The sequence below is a fragment of the Pogona vitticeps genome, chromosome 5 (assembly GCF_051106095.1).
Source record: "Pogona vitticeps strain Pit_001003342236 chromosome 5, PviZW2.1, whole genome shotgun sequence".
Classification (NCBI taxonomy): Eukaryota; Metazoa; Chordata; class Lepidosauria; order Squamata; family Agamidae; genus Pogona; species Pogona vitticeps.
This window is the reverse complement of record NC_135787.1, coordinates 61,633,503-61,660,564: the sequence shown is the minus strand read 5'-3', so window position 1 is coordinate 61,660,564 and position 27,062 is coordinate 61,633,503. Positions and strand designations below refer to the sequence as shown.

Sequence of the window (27,062 nt, the reverse complement as noted above, 5' to 3'; positions counted from 1 at the left end):
ACCCCTGTTTGATCCAGGAAAGTCCCCAAGCAACCAGCGGGTGGAAACAAGCAGCTGCATAGCTTGCTTGCAAGTCGTCAGCAGCCAGCAATGGAGAAGCGATAAATCAGCTAATTAACATCACTATTACCCCTGGATGAGAAATATTTTTATAACTGTACTGCTTTATGACTGTCCCTGGATGAGACAATCCCTATAACAGAAATAGCATCTCCTATCCCTACCACTTATAGAGCAGCGGTGAATCTGGAGAGAGGGAAGAGACGCAAAGAAAATAAATTGGACATTAATTAAACATTTAATTATACTTCAGGGAAGGAAGTTTGGTATTACTTTGGCGTTAGAAACTTAAGAAATCTTTCTCCTAAAATCATCATTAGCTAAACAACTCTGGGGAGTTAATCTTACTATGTTATGACTTCAGCTATTTACCTACAGCATTGGCAAAAAGCCCAGAACAATGACCTTGAACACTCTATGACGGTTATGAATTCCTTTTTTTTCCTGCGGACTGAACTGAAACATAGACAAATTAACCCTAGAAAGCCTAATCCTGCCAAAGTGGAATTTTTAAACTGTATCCAGGGTTCTGAAGTTGACTACAGCACAAGCTGGGACAGAATTAATACTGGAATGGATTGCCTGTGGGGCTGGATTACAAACATCAAGTGAACTATTTGGTGAGCAAGTGTGCTTGAGCCTTCAAGCAGGGAAAGCCCTTTACGTCTGAGACTGAATTCAAGTTTAACCCTAAAGATGATCAGTCTATTAAAGTGGACCTATGGAAGCAAGTATTGATGGAATTGGACTGATTACTTTAAGCAACTGGACAACTTTCACTTGGAATACAATTATTTGATATGTAGAACATAATGCTATAACAAGGAAAGTTTGGGGGAATGAAACAAAATCTACCGTTCAAGCAATTTTAGAAATAGTGAGATCCCACAATAAAGAGGCGAAATTATTCAATGAGCAGTTAAGGAAGGACTATAGTCAACAGTAGACAGGGAATAATGAACAAAGAAATGCAAGGGTGGTGGATGATGGATGCCAATCAAAGGAGGGGCTGGAGGAAATCAGAGGAGAACATTTAGGAGATCTAATTCTAACCCTGGAGTCGAGGAGAGTCTTAGGTGCGCTAAGGGGAGAGAACCAGGAGATTTAATTAAAAATAGTCTGGAAGACCGATTGGAGATATATCAAGTTCATAAAATGATCTCAGATGGTACAAGGGACAGCAGAGAGATAGAAATAAGAATTGGGGAAAGATAAATAAGAGGAGTTACTTAGAACAATGAAAAAGAAAAAAATATTAAGGTGGCCTTCAGTGTTGAAAGCATGTATACATCTAACTTCTGGTATTGTAAAGGGACGTACAGTATCTTATATATTAGGAAAGGGAATTAAACTGAAATAAGGGATCACTAATCAGAATAAAGGCATAACACGGTGGTTCTTAAGGTAAATTGAAGCTAGACATAAGGATGAGGTAAAACAAATAGTACTTAATTAACATAGATATGATATTGATATAGACATGACAGAAAATGTGGAGATACAAATGGCTAAACAATTATATAAAGAAAATCTGAAATGCTTTAGATAACATCGATTATGTGTTAGGAACCTATTTAGTTATTATTGGTATAAAATACAAAGTTGGTTGGTTAAATTGCCTCAAAATTATACAGATGTGAAACCAGAATTGCTTTTATTAGGTATTTTATTAGAAGATTTTGCAGACATTGTATATTATGAGAGCAATATTATGATATCAGTCAATATTGTAAAATATACCCATGAATGTTTTAAATGCTTAAAAAATATATAGATTTTGAAGGGACAACTAAGAAACCAAAATGCTATATATATAATTTACAATACCCTGAAGAGTGCTGATAAACAAGCATAGTGATATTAGCTGTCTCCATAGCAGCAGCTTATCTTTCAATTGAAGAGACTGGACCCATTAGTGCTACTAACACAATAAACTCCACATCAGTTTAGATTTGGGATTGAAGATATTTGTTATTTTTGCTGTCAACAAGCTCACATTAACAGGAAAAAAGGTGGGGGGACAATGAAGAAGCTAAAAGAATAGTTTAATTCAACCACCACATGCACTCTCTCATAGACAACATAATTTATTTCTTAGCTTTGGTCACATTTATCCAGTTCCTTTTGTTCCAATTCAACATATTAGCATGCAGACTAAACAGGAGCATTTCAAACAAAAATGGGGACTAGTTCTAGCATTCCACACTATCTATTTGCAGATTCTCTCACTGCTTTTGTCATGACAGTTAACATACTGTATTTTCATGGATATGGGATTGTGTATCCTCAGTTCATGCATGTCTCCTCAGAGTTTTATAGGATGTGCTAAATAAGTTCATAACTACTGAAGATATACAATGGGAAGGTAACCTATATCTCTCTGCCTGCTGGCTTTTAGCTGTTTAGGGCTCTTTTTTGGCTGTTCTGGGGTCTACCAAGGCACTGTGAAGAGCAACGCTCAGTCTACAGTACCTGGTAAGTGACTTTCTTTTAAGTTTTTTAAAGTTTCTGACCTCCCCCCCATAAAAATGCATTAATTAATTTGCAATGCATTTCTATGGGAAATTTGGATTCAACTTGCAAACTTTTCAACTAGTTCTGGGCATCTAATAGAGAATGTATTTCCAAAGGGTGTTGCAGCAAGGAAACTAACTGTGCCTCATGACATCTAACTGGATTACAGTACCTGCTTCCTGATTTCAGCTACGCTACTATAGTTTGTATTCAGTTTTTTTTTGGGGGGGGGGCTCTTCAAGAACATTGTTCATGGCTTTGTGTGGCCTAACCTGTTGTGCCTTGCATGCTATAAACGTTCAATTATGTCGGAAAATGGAGATTTGGTCTTATGCTGAGCATGTGCTACTGCTGGTAAATGGGATCAGGTTAAGCTTTGTGTTGCTGTTCTTTTGCATAACCTAAAGTAAATAAGGAAAACCAGTTGTTTAATAGTTTAATTCCACTATTTATCCTCCACACAACTAAAAGGGACCTCTCAATGCAGTGCCAAATCAGACAAACCATTTTTAACTTAATATAGGCTTGAGCTGTAGCTGGGCAGAGTTGCACAACAATCTCATCTGTCATTGAGACATTTCTATAAGCATGGGGAGGAGGTGGATGAAAGGAAATGTAAAATATAGGTAGAGTGGTATAGGTCTTATCACTGGCTGATAATGGTCTATACTAATGCCACTGTTGACTGCTGTTCACTTTATATGGTTCAAATGTTATTCTGTTATAGTTTATTAAATATTTTATTATACTACAGTGGTGCCTCGCTTAGCGAGTGCACCGTATAGCGATGTTTCCGTATAGCAATCCCTTTTTCGGGATCGCTATACGGAAACATACCCGATCTTCGCAATGGGGAAAACCCGCATTGCGAAGATCGGGTATTGCGGCGGCCATTTTGGAGCCGCCGAACAGCTGTTCGGCGGCTCCAAAATGGCCGCCGGAAGCCCGGAAATGGCTGCCGGCAGCCGTTTTCACGCCCTGCCCTCGCTTAGCGAGGGCGCGAAACTGGCTGCCGGCAAGGGGAATCCTCACTGAACGGGTAAGTAAGCAAGGTATTGGAACGCATTAAACTAAGTTTAATGCGTTTCAATACGTTTTCCCTACCCGTTTAGCGACGATTCCGCATAGCGAGGGTTAATCCGGAACGGATTAACCTCGCTATGCGGGGCACCACTGTATTTGGTTCAGAATATATTTTCCCTGTGTTCCTTCTCTAAAAATTAGGTGCGTCTTAAGATCAGGTGAGTCTTATGGAGCAAAAAATACGGTATTTATGGCTAAAATATACAAAATGAAGTTTTAAAATATATAATCAGTTAATAAAATATATTATCTGGCTAAAATATACAAAATGCATTTTTAAATGTACAATAAGTTCATAAAACATTATGTGGTTAAAATATAAAATATGTAATTTAAAAAGTGTACAACAAATAATTGTGTATTGGTTGTAAAATATGGGGAGAATCAAATACAGCATTTTTATAGCTATCCTTTGAACCACTGGATCAAGATTCTTCAGTTTGTTTGTTTGTTTTAAATATTTTCACCCCTGTTTTTTCCTAAAAAGGACACAAGAGGGCTTACAGTATTAAAAATAAATATTAAAAAAGTAAAAACAATAGATTATTACATTAAAAATAATTAAACAAATATCTTAAAAACCCATAGATAAAAGCAGTAGAAAAACAACAGAAATACAACAGTCTTGTTCTAAGAACCTTTCTTGGACAGCCAGTGACTGAAGGTAAACTTGCCTGAAGAGAAACATCTTTGCCTCTTGTGGAAGGACAGCAAAGACAGGACCATCTTGACCTCCTGTGGGAGTACCAGATCCTGGGAACAGCAACAGAGAAGGCCTTCCTTGTGTCCCCAGTAGAGATAGGATATTTGTATTTGTCTCCTGAGGGAGATGAATACGAATATAGCCACCACAGGTGGCTGGGCCCTTTGAACCCTCCCCCAGAACCATCCTGGTCCACTCACTGAGCTTTGTGAGGCATGCACAGTCATTGTTGGTGACATTGCATTGATCATGGAAGCAGACCAGCTGGCACTTCCCCACCTCTTTGCAGTGCTGAGCACTCCACAGCTGAGTGGGGAGACCTGTCATCCCACCACTTTGCTGGAGTGATCAGCAGCAGAGAGAGGCAGGGAAATGCCAGCCAGGCTACTGCTGCGATTGGCATGATGTCACTAATGACGGATGTGCACTCAACACAAAGTCCAATGAGTGAACTGGAATGGTTCTGGGGGAGGGAGGGAGTCTGTGGCACTTGTGGAGCCATGCTTCATATTTGTCCCACAGGATATGAATAAAAAGCTCCCATATCTAGTCCCCACCAAAAGTGAAGGTGGTGGGAATAAGAGGAAGGTTTCACCTAGTGATTTTAAAACCCTGGCAGGATCATAGAGGGAGATGTGGTCTTTAAAATATTTTGGACCCAAGTTATTTAGGGCTTACTAAGGTTTAGTCTGACTTCAAGCTTTTCAGAGGTAATACGTCTAGTGTTGGGATTCGGCAACCTACAAGTTCCCATCACTGGTTTTTCCTCCTCCATCCATCCAATTTAGACCATATCCTGCAGCCCAGGATTCCACTACAGTGGTGCCTCGACTTACGAATGTCCCAACTTACAACCATTTCGAGTTACGACCAGCTCTGGCCGCAAAATTTTGCTTCGACTTGCGGCCGGAGATTCAAGTTGCAACTGGAAAAAGGCAGGGAAAAAGGCAGGTAATTCAAATTTGCTAACTCTTGGTAGGCAAAGAGGCTGCTTCTTTGTAGTTCTTTCGCCCCAACAGTTAGAGTGAGTGCGTCGGAGGAGGCTTGGGACTGCCTGGTAAGGTAAGGTGCTGCTTTCTGCTTTTTAAAAACTGTTCTCAATGGGTTTTGCAGTGTGGGTTTGAGCTGGAGGGGGTTATGTTTCTATGCTGTGTTGTTTTGTTTTTTGGTGATTTTTTTTTTTGCAGCCCCAGCACATTCCAATGAGACTTGCTCTGTTGTTTATTTTTGGTTTTTTGTTGTTGTTGTTTTAAGCCCCAGTGCCTTTGGGGCTTGTTTTTTTGTTTGTTTGTTTGTTTTTTGGTGTTTTCTTTTTGTGCAGCCCAAGCGCCTTCGGATGGGGCTTGAAGTGTTTTATTTTTATTTATTTTTATTTTTTGTTATTTTTCCCCTTCTGGAACGGATTACAGTGGTACCTTGCTAAACGACGACCCCACTAAAGAATGAATCTGCATAACGATAACTTATTGTGATCGCTATAGCGATTCGCAAAACAGTCATTCCTATGAGGGATTTTCGCTGGACGTCAATTAGGTCTGTACTTCGCGAACCGTTTGTTCGCAAGATGACGATTTTTTCGGCTTCGCAAAATGGCTGCCCTGTGTTTTCCGGACCCATGCTTCGCAGGGCAACCATTTTTACAGCTGATCGGCGCTCGCAAAATGGTTTCCCTATGGGCGATCTTCACTGGACGATGATGTATTTTCCCCATTGGAACGCATTAAACCAGGTTTCAATGCATTCCAATGGGGAAAGGGTTTTCACATGATGACAATTTCGCTAAACAGTGATTTTCACGGGATAGATTATCGTCGTCATGCAGGGCTCCACTGTAATCGTGTTGCAATGCATTTCAATGGAAAATGGTGCTTCAACTTACGACCATTTTGAGTTACGTCCATCTTCTGGAACGGATTATGGTCGTACGGCAAGGCACCACTGTATGTCTAAAACATTATTTAACACTCACTTTCCCAGCTTTCTCACTGCTGAGCCTTACACAGAATAAGCCTTTACACACGGAATTTAACTACAAAGGCCTGCTTTATATTGCAAATTCCACTTTCAAAATATTGCTCAAAGAGAAAGTGTCTTCACTGGGAAAATAGCTACCCAAGAATCATATACAGATTGGAGCTCCACTGCCCGATCAATGATATTAACAAAATGCATGAATTAATGGGAAACTGCAAAGACCAGGGCCATCGATACACTGCACAAGAGAAGATGCATGTGCTAGGGAAACCAGAATTTAAATCTGGAAGTGGAACTTAACCTAATTAGCTACTCAGGATTTTCTGTGCTCAGATTCCACAAAATCCTCTTTTAGAAACAGAATAAAATAAGGCCACACAAAATCATTTCCCCAACATAGCAGATCTCTGAACTAGCATGACCAGACATCGTTTTTAGAGCCTACTTTGCTCCTATGTAGTCAGCAAAACAAGGCTTTCTATGTCAGAGTCTTAACTACAACAGATAGGTCTTCACATGCGGTACCTGCTTCAGCTGTCTAGTTTGACCATGATAATATTGCTTATTCAGGTGTTATAGTTGAGAGTGTAATGAACTAAATGTGTGGGGACATTTAAAAGACACATGAGCCCATCCCATTCAGACATAGTGCAGACCTCCAAGCATGCAATGCAAAGATTTCTAAGTGTACATAACTGACCACATTTACCATGCGGAGAGCCCTGATGAGCCACTATCGGTGCTCCTGGGGCCTTTGCGGCTATAATTGCTCATGCCTGTTCTGACTTAGATATTGTGACTGGCAAATTCCAGTGGATGTAACTTTGGCTCCGGTTTGCCAAGTAATAACGCGTGCTTTTCAACTTGTGCAGCCTGGGGATATGAACAGAAACCTTGGCAAAGTGAAAGCTTCCACTTGTATGCTAGATCCTGGCTCATAAAGATGGCTAAAGGTGGTCTGGCTGAGTGAGTAAAGGGACTGGTGACTATCCCTCTTCAAGATGTCAATCTGTCAAATAAAAGTGGTTGTAAAACCATTGCTGAAAAAGTCCTCCCTGAAATTCACCATGCTGGATAATTACTAGCCAATCTCCAATACGCTATTCTTGGGCAAGGTGCTTGTATATGTGGTGGCCTACCAGCTCCAGCAATTCTTGGAAGAAACAGATTATCTAGATCCATTTTGATCCCACTTTAGGATGGAGTTTGAGATGGAAACAGCTTGACTTTACCAGTGGCAGTGATTTTTGGTAATTAAGGACTTCTTCCTCCCATTCTGTAGTTCCCACAGCTTTCCAAAAAATTAGCAATATTTAAAACCACCATATAAAAACATTTAAAGCCATACTTGGTAACTGACTTTGTCCTGACTCGAAGAATGACAGTAAAGCAATCTGTGATTAAACATCCTACAAAAAATATCAAATACCTTAGTTGTTTGAGGAACTCAACATCAGAGTTGCTGTTAATGAGCTTGATGAACTCTTCATAAGAGGGAGCATATGTGTAGGCTCTCTTGTGATGCTCATTCACCTGTTCTCTGTACTCCATCTGGGCAAGTAACATTTGGTTGATATAATTTGGATCACTCAGCAGTTCTACCATTGGTTTCAGCACTAAAGTTAAAAAACACAACAGAAACAATAGGAAAAAATGTATATTTGCACTAAATCAGATCAGTCTGTCACTATGAATAAAAATTACTGACTTTGTAACATTTGTTCTCAACATTCATTCCTATTCCTTTTTACTTAAAGCAAATCTCACAGTGATCAGTGGGCATACTCTGCAAAAGCATACACTGGATGGCAGCCAAGGATAAAACACAGCTTTTAAAATGTATAATAAAGCCACCTTCCCTTTCTAACAATTACAGTAAAAGCATCACTTACTAAATAAAGCATAAAGTTATTTACAATGCAGTATCTCCAAGTGGCAACTGTATTTAAGTCACAATAAAACACAAATGTCATCAATTAAAAGAAAAATGTTTAATCAATCGAAAATCTGTGCAGTCTTATACAAATTTACTTATATGGACAACCCACTGACTTCAACAGAGCTCATTCCCAGGTAAGTCTCTAGAAGACTACAGCATAAGAATTATTTTGTAAACTGCAAGCCCTGCTTTAAGTGAAATCTAGCATATTAGAATTTAATCAAAATATTGGCACAGAATGGCTGAAATCCTTTTGCATAGTTACACAAACGGCATGACTTTTATAGTCAAACTGTCTTAAGTTAAGAAATCTCCATAGATATTACAGAGGTGCCCAGCAAAACGATGTTAATTTGTTCCGTGAAAATCGCTGTTTTGCGAAAACATCATCTTGCGAAATGCGGTTCACCATTGGAATGCATTGAAATCCATTTAATGCATTCCAATGGGGGAAAATTGTTGTCGTTTTGCGAAAATCGCCCATAGGAAAACTGTTTTGCAAAGCACCGATCAGCTGTCAAAATCACTGTCTTGCAAAAAGACGGTCCTGAAAACACCCGTTTTGCGAGTCACGGATCTAGCTAACAAAATCGTCTTCTTGTGAAAAACGGTCCAAAAAAAAAAACCTGTCTTGCGAAGCACGGACCAAAACACCGTCCAGCGAAAATCGCCCATAGGAAACACCATTTTGCGAAGTGCTATAGCGATCGCAAAAACTCATAGTCTAGCGAATAAACCGCTTTGTGAGCTAATCATCTAGCAGGGCACCACTGTACCTGTTACACACTGAGTCAAGTCACCTGCATGTAACAGATAAGGTGTGCAAAGATTTCTTCACTTGCTGCAATTGCCTTGTAAAAGTTATGCCATTTGCAAAATTGCACGATTTCAGCTATTTTCTCTTTTACTACAGGGGAAGTCTTCCTTCAAGCAAAAAGCACATCCAGACAAAACTGCTTCTTTGACTTGCAAGAAACAGATGTTCCCTTTGACCGATTCCAGGAGAATGACTGTATTAAAGTGTAGCCAAAAAAAGAGCTTGGAACTAAAACCAGAATTGTGGCACACATGTTCAGAAGTGGTAGCCATTTTGGTTTCTTGATGAGACGGACTGCTTTCAATCTTAGAGACCATATCACACTGATTCTCTTTCTCAAAAGACTTCTTTCTGCATAATCCCTCTCTGCCACCGTCAATGCCTGTTTTTGGAACACAATTTCCAAAAACAGGTGAAGTGGGGGAGGGAGGGGGCTTTATGCAAAGTCATGGGCTGCTTCTATCTAAATAATGAATGGAAATTTCGAACTACACCCCAACAGCCTGCTTGTAACCAGCTTTAAACTAACTTTAGGAGGATGCTGGGCAAATGTCTGCCATAAATTTTTAGGACATTCATTTGTAATTTTTCTGCACTGTTCACAAATTACTGAGGGACACCTGGAAAAATTATTTTTAATCCATGAAACCTTGCATTAATTGTCTGATTTTTTAAAAAATGTTTTAATAAAGGTGTCACATTCTTCTACATTTGTGTCATGAAATTACCATGTGACTTTCTTCGGGTTGTTGTTTTTTAAATGAAAATGTCACCTATACTATCTTCAGCAGCAGACTTCCTATTTACTTTATAAATCCTATTGGTATTTATATAATACTTTCATAACTTGCAGAAGTTAATTGCATAAAACTAACAAGATGCTTAGAAGAATCTCAACTGCACAATCAAACACATGACACACTGGCACCTCATCAGTTAGCTACAATTAACCATTACAAATTCTGGAAACTTCATGTGAACACAAACAGGATTATGTCTACATATGAAGATATACATATGCACGCACACAATATTTTCAATATAAAAGGGAAACACATGCAGGACTGTATTATAAGGGAAACTATAATTCACAATAGACCTATGGTCTATGTGTCAATACACTGCAAGTCTGGCTTTCTGAAAATGCGGTGATATCAGAACATACAATGGATATCTTTGGACAAGCCAGTTCTACACAATGATTTTAATATTCATCACTACTATATTCTCATTACCCTCATTACAATTATTATAATAACCTTTGGATGCAAGTATTTCTGCAAGGACTATACGCAAGGTGAGAGACCGGGCATCTTTTGAGGGCAGAAGACAATACACCAAAATTTGAGAACAAGCTTGTAGAAATCTTGCTTCTTCATCAGAATTCCTCAAACATGGGTGCAGTAAAAATGGTCGAGGTTGCTCTTCCAATCTATAAAAGAATAACAGAAATGAGTCAATAGTACTCAAAAATATAAGATTCATAAAAGAAAATCAGTTGTAAATAAATCCATAAGAAACAGCATTGGCATTCTTGTAAATGCATCAATGCTATTCAAAATACAGTGGTGCCTCGCATAGCGAGGTTAATCCGTTCCGGATTAACCTTCGCTATGCTGAAGCATCGCTGAACGGGGCAGCGATTTCCATTGGAACGCATTAAACATCGTTTAATGCGTTCCAAATAGGCCAAATACTCACCGTTCAGCGAAGCTTCAGGATGGCCTGCAGCCATTTTCGCGCCCTCGCCTCGCTTAACGAGGGCGCGAAAACGCTGCGCGCGGCCATTTTAGGCCATTTCCCGGCTTCCGGCGGCCATTTTGGCCGCCGAACAGCTGATCGGCGGGGGTCGTTTTGCGAAGATCGGTAAGCGAAACGCTTACCGGTCTTCGCAAAGCGAATTTTTCCCTATGGGAACAACGTTGTGCGATCGCATTAGCGATCCGAAAAAACGGATCGCTATGCGATTTAATCGTTATACGGTGCGCTCGTTAAGCGAGGCACCACTGTATGCATTACATACATTATGTAATTATACATTTCAAAAATAGAATCCTCTTATTAATCCTGGAAAAAACTAAAACATTTTGAACCACTTGATTAAGTAATGTTTATAGAGTAAAGGAACTTCTCTATTTCTCGTTCTTTCTCATGCACAAACACAGACTATATTTGCAAGTCAAATCAGAGTGATAGCCAGCTTGATTTGCAGTCTCTTTTGCTACTGTCTAGGTGACCCCATGGACACCCTGGGTTGTTGTGGTGCCAATACACACACTGGCTTCTCAATTCAATGTGGCTCGATCCACAACCACAGCCCCTCTTCCTTTGATACCACCCCCTTGATGGCTTTCCTTTTGCTGGGACTGTTTAAAGCAGTGGTCCCCAACCTTTTCTGAACCACGGACCGGTATAGTGTCTGGGTGGAGGGGGTGTCCATGCATGGGTGGGGCATCTGTGTGTGCATGTGGGGGGGGCGTACATGCATGGGGGGCGTGCATGCATGGGGTGGGAGATTAGTCTCTGTGTCCCAGTCCTGCCAAGGCCACTGGGGGTTGTGGACCCTGGGTTTAAAGGATTGCATGGCATTAGGGGAAAAGGAGCAGTTTTCCAAAGATCTCACGCGCACATACCATGGAAGACTGTAATCTGATGGAGTTCGTCAGACCTGTTTCAATTTTATATCGATTTTTATCTTCTTTTTGTCTATGTAGAGTTGGTCTGGTGATAAACTAATGTAGTAATGCAGTGATAAGGTGATCTAATACTAGATTCAATCATTTTTTAAAAAAATAAACAAAAACACTTTGGGGCAACTAGGGAGGAGAATCAGGGGTTGGGTGTTCCTACTGTCACAAACCATCATACCTCAACTTACTATATCACCAGAAAACCATTCAATGCCATGCCCCTGATGAGTTCTAGAATTAAATGATCACATAGGCAAAACTCCATTTAAATTGTTGTGATCAAAAAAAGGTAGAAACACTTAAGCTGTGGGGATGGGGGGGAATCTCGATTCAAAGGAAAAAAGGCTGATTCACATTGGCCTTTACGTTGCGTGATCACTGAAAAATAATTTTAATTCACCCATGCCAATTCACGAACTATCTGCAAAGTATTTTCTAATGTGGTCACACACATAGTTGGCTACATTCAAACACCATACTAAACAATGGTTTAATGTTAAGAGAATGAGCCTAAGCTACCCTCAGAGTTGTGTGTTTACTCAGCCAGCATCTACTGACCAAAATGCAGTCAAGAGTAGGTTGGAGAGCAAAACAGGTTGTAGCACCAAAGATTGGGAGTCTAATTCTCCACTGTCCCTCCCTGGAGAAGAGCCAGATTACAGTACAAGGCCCTGAGCAAGCTGCCTAGTCACAGAACAACCCCAGAAGGAGCAACTGATAAACTGATAAAAGTCCTAAGTACTTTATATTTAGAAAACTCTGGGATGAGTAGCCATAAGCTGGAATTGATTTCATAGCATAGAGTTACTGTTCAACCCCAATATGTCTAATATACTTAACAGCATTTGTTAGGTATGGGGTGGTGGTCATCTAATTCTAAACAAGACACTGAAAACAGAAAAAGACAGCTAAAAACCCCATGAACTGTAGACATGCTAAAAGCTGAGTTGTTAAATTTGAATTGCCAGAAACCTCCTCATTATTCTGCTTAACAGAATAATTCTGAGGCAATAAATATATATATATATACTTCTCTGCAGTGCCAAAAAAAAAAAATCAACTTGCTAGCATGAAAGAAGTGATTCAAAGCAGAGAATCTGAAAAGAAAGTATCAAAGACTGACTGGCAAGCTTTGATGAGAAAAATATCAACTATATTATTATAGTCGTAGAGTTGGAAGGCTTCTGAAGAGTCTGTCTGCCAATGTTAACGCACATCTGACAAATGGACTTCTCCAATGGATTTCAGCTTGAGATGTACCATTTAATTATAAGAAAGTCATTAATAATTATGAATGATAATTTACTAGACACACAAAGTTGCTTTAATGAAATGCAAAAGGCATATTTTATAATACCAGGAAATTAGGAATGATTTATATAGTAACTTTATAATTTAGAGTAGAAAGTAACAATCCATTATTAAAATAATTATTAAATAATCTTGTGCCTAGGCAGGTAGGTATCATCTCCTTGCACATCTTGCATACCCCTTTCCTGGCAACCTTTTAATTACAGCCATTATGTACTGATGCAGCAGTCCTACAAATCAATCCTATCACTTTCTGAGGACTCTACTTATTTATGCCTTTTAACCAAATAGACAGTGTATAGTAGCAATTATAGCAATTCTAATCTCCAGCCTAAAAAAAAAATAGTAGTATGGAGGAAGCCATCTGATCCTGGAATTCACTTATAAGTGGAAAACCTTGACCAGTACACCACAACAGTGTGCAGAACCTCTCTCTTTAGCAGGCAAGCTTAAATAGCGTAACTCTCTTTCTTTCAGTGCGTTGTGGTTTCCTTTGAGATTGCCCTGAAGAAGCTTTAAGGTTGCTGCTGACTGTTCAGTTTGTTGTTCATAAATCAGCCAAACTTATAACCACTTACTATGCTTGTTTTGCAGTGTTCCAATATTAAGTACCTTTCCCGAGGACTTGTTATACCTTTGCTCATTGCTCAACGACAACAGTAAATGGACTACATGAAGGAAACATTACCTCTGAGTTATTTTATTTCCTTTCCAAAGGAAACAAATATTCTTACTGAAATATATTATCTAAGAAATCAATGGTTACTTTTCAAGAACTCTGAGGCCTATTTTATGGATTTTCCACATTAAACACGGATAGACAACTTTCCTTATAAATTACAGAATGGTTTTTATTTCACTTCATCTTAGTAAAAAGTGGTCAACATACAACAGAACCTGCAACTGGAAACCAATGGCCTATAGAAAGGTCCAGACTAGGTTTTCTCTCCACTTCCAAACAGTTAGTAAAATATTTCTACCAAATGCCTGCATACAGAGAGAGGGCAAGGGTACACACCTATGCTCGATGGGCTTCTCTCACCAGAGAGCTGAAAAATCTTTCACAGAGCCCTAACAGTCCCATGATGTATCACTTCCAGGCAGCAAATAAGTACTGGAAGACAATCATTAGAGTCACAAGACCAACATTCCCAACAAAGTCAGGAGTAAATTAATTAATATTGCATGGATTACATATATTTTACATATATTTCACCTAACAACCAAGCCTTGATCACATGTAACACTGAGCTAGAAAATGGGGGGGGGGGGAACCCCTGAGGTCCTGGGGCTATTTTTGACCTCCCAGGGACGTTGCACATCCATGCCCAGAAAAAAACAACTAGCCACCTCATAGTTAATCATGGAGCCCACCAGAGGTGAAGGACACAATCTGCCATTCAAACACAATTTTGCCTCTTTCTGGTCTTAAAACCATTAAGTGGACAAGTAGCCTTTTTATGGAGAGGAAATAATGACCCTTTCTGGGGCAAAGACTGTTTTGAGCATGAGCATTCAATTGTGACCCCAAAACCAGTCTCTTAGAGGTTGCTGGTTGAGAAAGCAAATACGTATCAAGCCAATTGTCTCCCCTCAATTAGCAAAATGTTTCAATTGTGAAATTCCTCTGAGCTCCCAAAATACTCCTGAAGACAGACCACACATTTCCTTTTGATATTTCTCTATATTTCTGTAAAAGAAAGAGATCCCAATCAATAGTTGAGAGTTGCTTTCCAACTATTTCTAAAATTAGAACCTTCTCAAACAAAAAACAAACAATAAAAGCTCTTAAAGTCATCCAGTTTTTCATAATCTTGACAACACAAAAAGGCACGATATAAATTTAAAAGATAGTGTCTACAGCAATAAATTGAAATAAGATTTTGCATAATATTTCCAGCCTAGAACAAAACACTCTGTAAAGGATTTCTCAAGTGAAAGCAGGTAACTGTATATCTTGAGAATGTAGTGGAATTAAAAATATATTTGATTTCTTAGACATCTTTATGAAATGAAAGACAATCCAATTTAGATTGGTAGCATTAAAATTAAAAAAAAAATCTGCAGACAATCTTTTCCTCTGTAAAATTTGCTTAGAAAACCAGTCAAAAGGAGAAAGACATATTGCAAAAGCTATTAAAGAACAGGAAAAAAAGAAAAAGCTAAAAGCACAAAAACAGTATTTCAGTTAACCTTCAGTTTAGTTCTAAAACTCTGCTCTTTTCACCACAGCTGAATTTTCTTACTATAGTTTACCAGACCTCTCTGAAATATTAGCAAATCAGCAACTATAGTAAATTATTTTCTGAAGATTTAAGGAGTATTGATTGCCAAAGTCACAATAACCATCTTGAAAGTGCATCTGGAAGAGGCTTGAATCTTAAATCATCAAACTGTGAAAAACTGAAAAAGTAACTGCAAAACAACAAAGGATTCAAGTGAAGGAGTGAAAAGTCCTACCAGTCACTACTGGAATACTGTTATCATCTACTTGGTGGAAATGAAAAACATCTCTGTACAGTGGTGCCTCGCTTAACGATTGCCTCGTTTAGCGATGAATTCGCATAACGATGTGTTTTTTTAGGAAATAATATGCACCATATAACGATGTTTCCTATGGGCAATTTTCGCTTAGCGAAGTTTGGGACCATGCTTCGCATAACGAATGCGATTTTAGGTCCCCTGCTTCACTTAACGATGTTTCTTTTTTCAATTAAAAGGGTGTCTTAGAAGGGTCAAAAACGGTTCTAAATGCTTGGATTCGTTAGAGGACCCCCTAAGTCATGTGCAGACCTGATTTGGCTTTGATCTGACTATTCGTTAATTTATGGTTAATTTTTTTTTCCGGCCCATAGGAACCAATGGACCTGTCAAAATCTGACAGCTCCATGCATTCCTATGGGGGAGAAAACAATTCGCCATAAATTAACAAAAGTTCAGATCAAAGCCAAATCAGGTTTGCACACGACTTAGGGGGTCCTCTAACGAATCCAAGCATTTAGAACAGTTGCTGTGTCTTCATTAATTTTTTGTGAATTTTTTCTTCCCCCATAGGAAATAATGGAGCTGTCAGATTTTGACAGCTGTCAAAAGTTGGGGGGAAAAAATTCACCATTAATTAACGAAAAGTCAGATCAAAGCCAAATTAACTTTTGCATCCGTTTTAGAGGGTGCAGAAGCTAATCCAAGCATTTAAAACCATTTTTGACCCTTTTATGACACACTTAATTTTGCAAAAATTGACTTCGCAAAGCCATTGAAATGTATTGAGTCAGCTACAATACATTCCAATGGAGGAAACATTGTATCGTTTAACGATGTTTCCTATGGGTTTTTTCGCTTAAGGACGGCAATCCGTGCCTATTGGAACGGATTAACCGGTTTCCAATGCATTCCTATGGAAAATGGTGTTTCGCATAACGATGTTTCACATAATGTTTTTTTTAACCAATTAAAATCGTTATGCGAGGCACCACTGTATATCCCTTCTGCCTAAAATGGCTTTCACAAAATGTTTACTCTAAACTGGGTAATTACACAGATGCTAAAGAAATCTCAGAACTAATCTGGTAGTGCCTCTGTTCTCAAGAGAAATCTGTATATTAACTATACCCTATGAAGATTTTAAGCAGAAGAATGGAAGGCAAGGCACTCAATTTCCCCCCACATACCGTACAGATCCACTTACTGGCACAGTGCATGATCCTAGACCTCTTGCCTTCCAAGGTTCCACATGGGACTGCACTCTCCTCACCATTATATCACTGTTAGGCAGTTTTCTAGCTTTTGTACAGGGTTCCCCTTCCCCATCTAAGTACTGGAAATAAGAGTTTTAAGCTACAATACATAGGTATTTGGGGTCCTGACCTTTTGCCTTTGTCCTCACCCACCCAACATAGCCCCCAGGAACTTCTGTGAAACTGAATTTGGCTCTCGGGCTGAAAGAGGTTTCTGGCCCTTGCCTTATGATAACTTCAAAGTAGTATTTGTGTAGCCTTAAAATGTGAACTGCAGCTCTGGTTAAAATGCCACAGGTCTGCACAAATAAAAACAGTCAGCATCCCTCTGTTAAAGCAGGGCTGGGCAAATCCTGGAAATCCAGAGGTCAATTTTTCACTCCCGAATCGCATCGCCACCCTGACCATCCCCGTGGGAAAACTCCAGAAAAACTGAAACAGGAAATGGTCAGATGTTCACTTGAGTTTTTGTTTTGGAAAGCTTTTGGAGGTGGTTGGAAAATCACGGTTCCTTGTTTCCCGTTATAGAAAATGAGATACATTTTCTTCCCTAAAGTTAAGCAAATCAGTCAGGAAGATTCAGCAGGATGTGGGAGTTTCATGGGATGCACCTTAAAACAGAGTTGGGCAAAACAGATGCAGGGGTGCCTACTAGAAACTCTTGTCAAGACAGACATACAGTCTTGGCCACAAATATTGGCACCCTTGCAATTCTGTCAGAAAATGCAACCCTTGTCTCTCAGAAAATTGCTGCAGTTGCAAATGTTTTGGTACTCACATGTTCATTTCCTTGGTTTGTGTTGGAACAACACACAAAAAAGAGAAGTCAAACCTGATACAATCCCACAGAGAATCCCAAAAATGCACTGGCCAAAATTATTGGCACCCTGTCTAAATTGTAAGTAATACAGTGATGCCCCGCATAGCGACGTTAATCCGTTCCAGGAAAAACGTTGCTATCCGGAAACGTCGCTATGTGGGGGGGAACACCATAGGAATGCATTAAACTCCTATGGGGACAAAACTCACCGCTAAGCGAGAATCCTCAATCAGGCCGCCATATTCGCCGCCTCAGTAAGCGAGGAATCGGCGCGATAACGCTGCGGGCGGCCATTTTCTTCTTCCGGCGGCCATTTTGGAACCGCCAATCAGCTGTTCCAAAACATCGCAATGCGAAGATCGGTAAGCGAAACGGTTACTGATCATTGCAATGGGATGTTTACCCTATTCAAACATCGCAATGCAGTTTTTCAATCGCAAAAAACGTGTCGCTATGCAGATTCGTCATTAAACGGTGCGCTCGTTAAGCGAGGCACCACTGTAATTGCTTTTGAAGCATGTGATGCACCTTTAATTTGTATTTAGACAAACCTGTCACAAGTAAGAGGTGTGGGCAATATAGTAATCACATTTGCAACCAGTTAAAAGATGGATTAAGTTGACTCAACCTTTATGTTGTGTGTGATGGTCTGTACTGTTGTTGCATGTTATATGATCATGCTGTCTTTTTAAATTTTTGCAGGTATTCCAGTATATTGTCAGTTTTGTCGTCAAAGAGGCTGGAGCCGTTGAAGGGTAAGTCTTCAATCCTTATTCTAACATCTTCTGGTATTTGTGCATATTTCAACCAAACTTATCTGTGGAGGGCTATTGCTGCTACTAGTTGCCTAGATGAGGCATCAATGATGTGTCTAGCCGTTATTCTTTCTTGGTGAGCGAGAATCATGGCTTCTTGGTGGAATGCTAGTCCTCGTGTCTTGTATTCGCCTGAGGCTGACTAAAAGGGATGGGAGGGCCTTGGACCATAAATGGCGATGGTATGCTCCCATTGTTGCAATATAATTAGTAGCGTGAAAGTTGAAAGAGGCAAGGGAATAAACCCAGTGGGCTGCAACATCTAGTTTCCTCCCTTCTTTGTTATTTGGGGTTGTGGAAGAACGGCTGTGTGTTCTGCTCTAAGTTGCATCCACAGTGAATTGGGTGAGGGTATTTGTAGAGGAATATGGTATCATTCCCATTGGTCCTGTAGAAGTTCTCCACCTTGCACGACATTTGCGGGATGGAGGATGTATTAGACCATGTTTCTTTGGTCAAGTCCAAAAGTGATGGTATGAAGGTCATACTCGGAGGAAGGGACTGTTGGTTATTGATGTCCTCATACACTTTGTCAGTCTGTGCCTGAGGATGTTGTTTAACATCCAGGTCAAGTGATTTGGCCACACGTAGGATGAGTTGCGAGTATGACGAGAAATCATCTGATGGGGACGGTGGATCATTACAATTATTGTCGGAATCAGACATTGGTAGGTTAGGAATGGACCCCTGGTCTGGTACAGAAAGTGAAGAGTGTGATGAGGTACAGCGTGAAGGAGGAGCAGGCAAAGATGGGCCATAGAAAGGAGGCAACAAAGCTGGGGCGGTATAGAGAGATTTAGAAAGGAATGACACTGGAACGGTAGGAGTTTGATGGGTTCGCAATGGCTGATGTTGACCTGGTACAGAGATTTGCTTGTGATGATCTCTGGTAGATTGTTTGGTACCGGGAGCTAGAGGTTGAGGATCAGAATAGGTCATGGTTGCCTGTACTGACTTTTGAGGTAACAGTACCGAAGTATGAGGCTTTTTTGGTACCATGGTACGGGAATTCGGGACGTCCATCTACTGTCTCTTTCTGAATGTTCGCGATGGTACCGGGGAGTCTGGCACCGAGTCGACCTCTGATGAGGACCAGGATCGGTAGGCATCATGGTACCGATGTTTGTATCAGAAATATGAAGATGAGGACGAGGTCCGTATCATAGTAATAGCAACGTCAATAGCGATGATCTCAGTAGTAGTTGAGTTTGGAAGGATGGTACAGATGTGTTTGAAATTGGGAACATTTGTAGATCGGGTCGTAATACTCTTTGGGTTGGTAGACTTTGACCCTCCTTGAGTGCCTATGCCTTCAGGATGATTCCCAGGATGGAATGGACCCAGTTGGTGTCGTGGGTCTATCCAAGTTGTAGGGAGTGACGGTGGTGCCAAAGATGGTTTGGTAGACAGAGGTGCCTTAGATTTGTGTTTCAGTCTAAGAGAGGCCTTGGAAGGGGTAGGAGAAGCAGCAGGCAAGGCTGAAGAGTGTGAAGAAGGCTCAGTAACTGGAGGGGCATCCATGGTTAGAGGCTGGAGTGATTTTTCCCAAAGAAAGGACCTCAGGCGTTGCTCTCTTTTAAAGCCTGTTTTGTAAAATTTTTGCAAAACTGGCAGGAGGAAGTCTGGTGGGTTCCTCCCAAGCAGAAGAGATAGTATTTGTGACCGTCTGAAAAAGATATTTTATTGGAGCATGTAGTACACTTCTTGAATGGGGGGGGGGGAGTTCCTTGCCATAAATGGCAGGAAGGGGGGAAAACTGGGGGGGGAGGGGAAGGGGGCGGTATAGAAAATAGTCTCTTACTGTAGCAATATGGGAAATAGCGAAAAAACTGTTCTTTTTCAGGGATTGCGACGGCAAAGAGGAGCAGCTCAAAAAGGAGACCTCATGCAGCGGCGGTAAGAAAGAACTGAGGTAATTTGGAGGGCAGACAGACCTCATGGATGGGAGGGGGTGGTCCTACGTAGATAAGCATAAAGCTCTAGAACAGTGGAGGCAAACCTTTTTCAGCTCGAGTGCCCAAAATGAGGGGGTGGGGAAGAAACTAGTGGCTGCCATGCCGCCTGGAAGACCAGAACCGGAACAGGAAGTGGCAGTTTCAGGGGGAATCACAGGGACGGACAGGAAGTTAAAAGGGGAATCACGGGGACAGACAGGAAGTTAAAGGGGGAATCATGGGGATGGACAGGCAGTTAAAGGACCCAGAACAGGAAGAGAAAGGGGGAATCCCAGCTGCAGCCACTTCAAAAGGTTTGTCGCATGCCAGAAGGGCTTTGCGTGCCAGCTGTGGCATGCGTGCCATAGGTTCGCTATCACTGCTCTAGAATATTCCGGAGATCTCTGCGCAGGTGTAGAATTAACCCATTAGTGTGCATTCACAGAGAACACGAAGAACCCAGATTAACTTCCCAACAAATTCAAGCTGATCTGCAGACACAGGGTACAACAGTGTCAGCTCACACTATCTGTCGCCATCTGAATGAAAAGGAATACTATGGAAGGAGACCCAGGAGGACACCACTGCTGACACAAAGGCATAGAAAAGCAAGACTGGAGTATGCCAAAACTTACGTGACAAAACCATAATCCTTCTGGGAGAATGTACTGTGGACAGATGAGACAAAAGTAGAGGTTTTTTGGCCAAGGACATCATGGCACTGTTTACAGAAAAAGAAATGAGGCATTCAAAGAAAAGAACCACAGTCCCTACAGTCAAACATGGGGAGGTTCAAAGATACTTTTGGGGTTGCTTTGCTGCTTCTGGCACTGGATGCCTTGACTGTGTGAACAGTATCATGAAATCTGATGATTACTGAAGAATTCTGGTGCACAATGTAGTGGCCAGTGTCACAAAGCTGCATCTCCACCAGAGGTCATGGGTCTTCCAGCAGGACAATGACCCAAAACACACTTCAAAAAGCACTCGGTTACAAACAAGGTGCTGGAGAGTTCCGAAATGGCCAGAAGTGAGTCCGGCTCTGAATCCCATAGAACACCTGTGGAGAGATCTCAAAACAACAATTGGGAGAAGGCATCCTTCAAATCTGAAGGCCCTGGAGCAGTTCACAAAAGAAGAGTGGTCCAAAATTCCAGTAGAGAGGTGTAAGAAACTCATTCATGGCTACAGGAAGCAATTGATTTCACTAAGTTTTTCCAAAGCCGGTGCTACCAAATATTAAATTAAGGGTGCCAATAATTTTGGCCAGTGCATTTTTGGAATTCTGTGTGGGACTGTATCAGATTTGACTTTTCTTCTGTTTTTTTTTTTGTTCCAACACAAACCAAAGAAATGAACATGTGAGTACTAAAACATTTGCAATTGCAACAATCTTCTGAGAGAAGGGTTGCATTTTCTTTTTTTTTAAATAATATTTTATTTTTAAACTACTAGGGATAGGGTAGGGAATACAAAAGGTGAAAGGAGGTGGAAGGGATGGAAAAGGGGTTTTAAGGATAGGAGAACACAGAATATACAATCATCCAATCTATTCACATAAAGTATAAAAGCATCCAACAATCTATTGATTTTTCAATAAAAAATCAACTTTCTACTTCTTTTTTTAACTGTTTGATTACCCTCTAGCTTTCAACTGACAATTATGTTTTGGTTTGAATCTAAGTTATTCCAACACTATCAGGAAACCGAGACCAATTGTAGAATTATATCCCCACTTTCAATTTCCTTCTGTCTTGGACATACATTCAGCATGCCTGAAAAAGTATACATTTCAGTCACTTGCCATATTTTCTCAACATGTTTCTTTTGTTTCCATGGTCCTGTTTTCTTCCAGTTTTTGGAAGAGAAGGACGAATCCAGGACAGTAATCCAATTTTTAACCTCAAATTTTCTGACTGTAAATAGCTTACTGGGTAATACTTAATCCCATCCACGTTATCTGGCATTGCACTCAATAAAGACAGTTCTGGAGTTAATACAGGTTCCTTTAACTGTTGTTTAACATCTGATGATTTCTCTTCCATCAAATCTTCCGTCTGGCTGAGACGCTCATTTACCTGTTATTATTATCATTTGCATGGTAACCTGCCATTCTTTATCTGACAAAGTCCCCAACAGTTGATATTGAAATTTTTCGGGGGCCATTTCCATCTTTCCAATGAGTATGATCTGTGCAAATGGCTTTTAACTGAAATAATATCAGCTGTAGGTCTGACGGCAATTTTTAGAATATATATTTTAATTGCATTTTAATTATTTTGCCCTTTTATTTTGCCTTTTTATTGTATTTTAGATGCTGTAAGCCGCCCAGAGACCTTCGGGTAGTGTGGGCGGCATATGTTAAATAAATAAAATAAAATAAAATAAAATAAAATAAAAAAATTATACTCTTTAGTTTCCACTATTTTATCAACAAACCAAACCCATCATCATCAACCTCCCCTGGATACTTCCTCTCCTCCTTACCCACGTATTATAATATATAAATCAGCTTTTAGCCCAATAATTTAAATTACAACCATGGCAGTATTATCAGAGTCCCACACAGTCCAGACAAGAAAAAATCCAGTCTAAACAGGAGACACAGGAAGTCAGTCTCTCCAATAGATATTATAATCCGTCAGACTTCAATCCTGATTTTCCTAGCTCCTCAGTCTATCCAGTTGCATTCGTCTTGCTGATGATTTCGTCCGTTTTCTTACTTCCAAAAATGTATTCCTCCTTCTAAAGCCCAGCAAGGTTCTGTTATCAAAGTGCCATTCATCAAACTCCTCAGTCTATTCAGTTACGTTCATCTCCCTGGTGATTCACAGTCTGTTTTCTTCGTTCCAAAAGCTTGTTTCTCCTTCTCTGAAGACCCAGCACGATTTTGCTATCAAAGTTCCACACAATCTAGGGAGAAAGATCCAGGCTAAACAACATTCACAAAAGTTCAGTCCCTTAAAGCCTGTCCAGTGATATTTTCTCTGGGATTTTTTCCAGAAGCACAAGATTTTTTCTGTCTCACTGTTCTCTCAGTTCGACCTTGAGCCAGCCTGCTGTTTAAAAGTCAGTTTTGTTTCGTTTTGAAGGAGCAGGCTGGCAAGCAAGACTCACCGCTCCTTATCTTCTTTCGGTCAAATGTTTTCACTCTAATTTATTTTTCATCTTAATGAGTTTATTCATAAATCAAAAGCTTCCACTTACTTTGTTATTGTACATTTTCGGCCGTGTTTCTTGTTCTCCTCTCCTTGAAGGGTGGGGGTGGAGTTACTCAGAGCTAAATCTGCCAAGATGGCTCCCGTCTCCGATCTGTGCTAGGGTGAATTTTCAGAGGGAAGAAAAATCAGGTTGCTGCCCAATCTTCTTCCTTCTGGGGCTCACCAACTGCCTCAGAGAGACCTCTCCTGGTCTCCCCTTCAATCCCCCATTTTCTAGAGGGACCAGAAGGGTTTCTTTTTGTGACAGAATTGCAAGGGTGCCAATAGTTTTGGCCATGACTGTACCTGCAGTATTTACAATATTCTATCATTATCTCACTCTTCCTTAAAGGAAGCTTGAAGAAACCTAGGCCACTCTATCCTTACAAGTAATAACAGATTATGCCAGAAAGCCCTTCTCTTGGTCCGCCACCTTCACAGGTGTGTTTGATGGATACAGTGGAGAAGGCATTCTCTTGTTGCTGCTCCCAGACCCTGGAACTGTCTCCCACAAGTGGCTAGGCTGGGCCCCATCTTTGCTCTCTTTCTGCAAGCAGGGGAAGACATTTCTCTTCAGGCAGGCTTTCCCTGAGTGACTGGCTGCCTGAGTGCGGCTTTTAAATGGACTGTTATATCCTCCACCTTTGAATGTGTTTTGGTGTTGCTTATGTTTTTTGTATGGTATTTGTTTGATCTTTTCTAGTGTCTGTATATTCTGTTGCTAGCTTTAATACTGTTTTAATGATGTAAACTGCCTCGTGTCCTTTTAAGGAGAAAAGTGAGCTAAAAATATTTTAAATACATAAATAGGAGCACACAAATCTGCCTAACCAGCAAAGAAAGATTCTCAGAGGTTGCAGGCACATGCTTCAAGCCATTATTCATGCACAGCCCAAGAATCGTCGGGGTGGGACTCCTTATTTGGTGGCTAGTAATGGAATGAATGTCACAAATTTTCTGATACTATACAGGATTCCACCCACTCAAGAAAGGATAAGGTGGACCAAAAGCCTGGCACAAGAACAGGATCATACCTACATTCCTGACTCGTCTTTCAGTACTGCTTGTTCAATATGTTTGCTCTCCAGCTGGGCCAAAGAGATGCAAACTATCCACAATGGGATGTAGAGGACATGTGGCATATGTACCATCTCATCGCTTTGGATCTGTCATACCTTTGGTCACTGTCATTTTACTTCATGTTTCTGTTTTCCCTCAAAGTAGTCTTAAAAATCTCAATAGGATACAAAACCAAGCAGTAGAAAAATCATAACCAAAATGAAATGGAGTAGGAATGGATGGGCAGGGGAGGTTATTACCTAGAATTGGCAGCCTTAAGGTCACAGAAGTGGGTGAGCAAAGCTTTCACTACATCATTACACACAACTTTAACTACATCAATGTGATTGAGTCGGTGTTGCAGCTGCTTGGCAACTTCCCAGAAGTCTTCAGATAGCAGGTGGTTCAGCCGTCCCTCGTCTCTGCTGAGGTGCCCATACCAAGACAAAATGTAATCTCTGTAGCTGTAGTCGAACACTGGAATAAAAGCAACACCAAAGATGAAGTTGAGCCAGGGAGGAGCTTTCCAAAATAGTAGACTTATGAACAATCAATGCCTGAAAATTCTGCCTCTTTCCCCGTTTACTTCCTCTTTCCTTAACAAAAAATCTGATAAGAGCATCTCTACTGTTGAGTTAACCACTTTGGTCATTCAATTATCACTAGCATTACAATTAAAATATAAGTGCAAATATAAGTGCTAATACCTGCAGTATTAGCTTGACAAATTAAGAAGTACAAATACAGTGTTAGCTAGCAAATTAAAAAATACAAATACATTCATTCATAAAATACTGACTTAGAAACAAAGTACAAATTAAAATGCACATGCCTTTTTTAAAAAATCAAATCCTTTCAATTAACCTTACAGGTCTGTTTCTGCCAATTTGTTTATCAGCTGAACAGGTGTTCAGAGCTTCCCAACCCCACCTCTTCCAGGTGGTGCCCACTCAGAGGCCCTGGCTTCCATGCCCCTCCTCCCTCAGGCGCTGCCTCTGAGTGGGTGCCCACCAGATGAGGTGGGGTTGGGAAGGGCTGAACACCTGTTTAGCCGATAAACAAACTGGCAGAAACAAACTGGTGGTTTATGCTCATCTCTGTTCAGAAGCTAAAGCCAGTATTAAGCAAACCTTTTCGTAATGGAGCAAAATGTAAATCCAGTACTGAATGGTGTGATGGGCGGTGTAGAGAGAAGAAATGAGAACTAAATAATTTAACTGAAAAATTGAAACAAAATTCTAATGGTCTTCATTAGATCTCTTACAAACTTACAAGAGACAAAAACATTGTTAATGAAATAACAGTGAGAACTAGTGGCAGTGCAGAAGGATGCTGCTAAATTTGGGGCATTTGTGTTACAAAAATTTACACATCCAAAACTTGATGTTGATGGATAGACAGTGATAAATGGGGAGAATTTTTTGACCAAAAAACAAACCAGAACAAACTGTTCATGGCCACCTCTACTTCTGAAAATGAACATAACTTTCCAGTACTTCCACTTCTTCCTTCAGCAACTTCTTCCTCCAAACAATAAATGTAGGGCTATATAATAGATTTGCTATATTAGTTTGCACCTTTGAATCCCATCTGCACCTGCACTGGCTTTGACCGATATATGCAGCTAAAAATATGTCTTTTAACTGAAATGATGCTCCAGCATCAATCATTTCTATAAGCCAAGACTGTTGACCACCTTTCAGGTCCTTCCGCCATTGAGAACCACTGGACTTCTGAGGATGACAACAGGGTAAAATTTACCACACTCCCTCCTTTCCAACAGGAGAGAATGAATTTCCCTTCTGGATCACCCTGTTCTGAGCCATTGCAAATAACTAGTTGATATTTACAAATAATATGAAACAACTTTAAACCTGATTCATTAATGCACTTGTCCCTTGATTTCTTGGGAGGGAAATCTTCTAAATCTTCACTCAACAGATCCATTATTTCTATTATAACAGCATTAGTGCCTCCAATTCTAGAATTGAAATCTCCTAATATAAATCACTGATGTTTGAGAGTATACTTCTGTAATTTTCTCTAACTGGGAAACTAATAAAATTCAAATATTGTCACCATCTACTAAGCTATTACCTAGAATATAAAAGTTAATATAAATTAAGCCCAAATCAGCAAGGTTATGTAGATGGACTACCTGAACGTATTGGGAGAGTACAGAAAGCTCTTCAACTTCCACATTTAAATTTGAAGATAACAAATACCATTCCACCTTTACTTCTTCCTTTATTGTTAACTCTAATGGCAGGGGAAAATAGGAAGAAAACCCTTGAATGGAAATTTCTTTTCTACAGGTTTCTCAAAAACAAATTATGTGGAATTATTTAATGGATTCTATAAATATGTTATCCATCAACTTACTGAACCATCCTGCACTACTCCAAG

At 40.1% G+C, this 27,062-nt stretch overlaps 1 protein-coding gene across 6 annotated transcripts in view; it reads right to left on the bottom strand.

Annotated features, from left to right (window-relative positions):
- SNX25 (sorting nexin 25) overlaps window positions 1-27,062 on the bottom strand; it is a 93,979-nt gene that overhangs the window by 53,147 nt on the left and 13,770 nt on the right. For 3 of the 6 annotated variants that reach the window (XM_073001384.2, XM_073001385.2, XM_073001386.2), the window contains exons 3-6: window positions 24,917-25,133; window positions 23,605-23,709; window positions 10,350-10,522; window positions 7,764-7,950 (exon numbers count right to left, since the gene is read on the bottom strand). In XM_073001384.2, the coding sequence (XP_072857485.2) occupies window positions 7,764-7,950; window positions 10,350-10,522; window positions 23,605-23,709; window positions 24,917-25,133 (682 nt within the window). The remainder of the gene's footprint in view (window positions 1-7,763; window positions 7,951-10,349; window positions 10,523-23,604; window positions 23,710-24,916; window positions 25,134-27,062) is intronic. The other 3 variants (XM_020802553.3, XM_078393912.1, XM_078393913.1) reach the window with 1 other exon arrangement.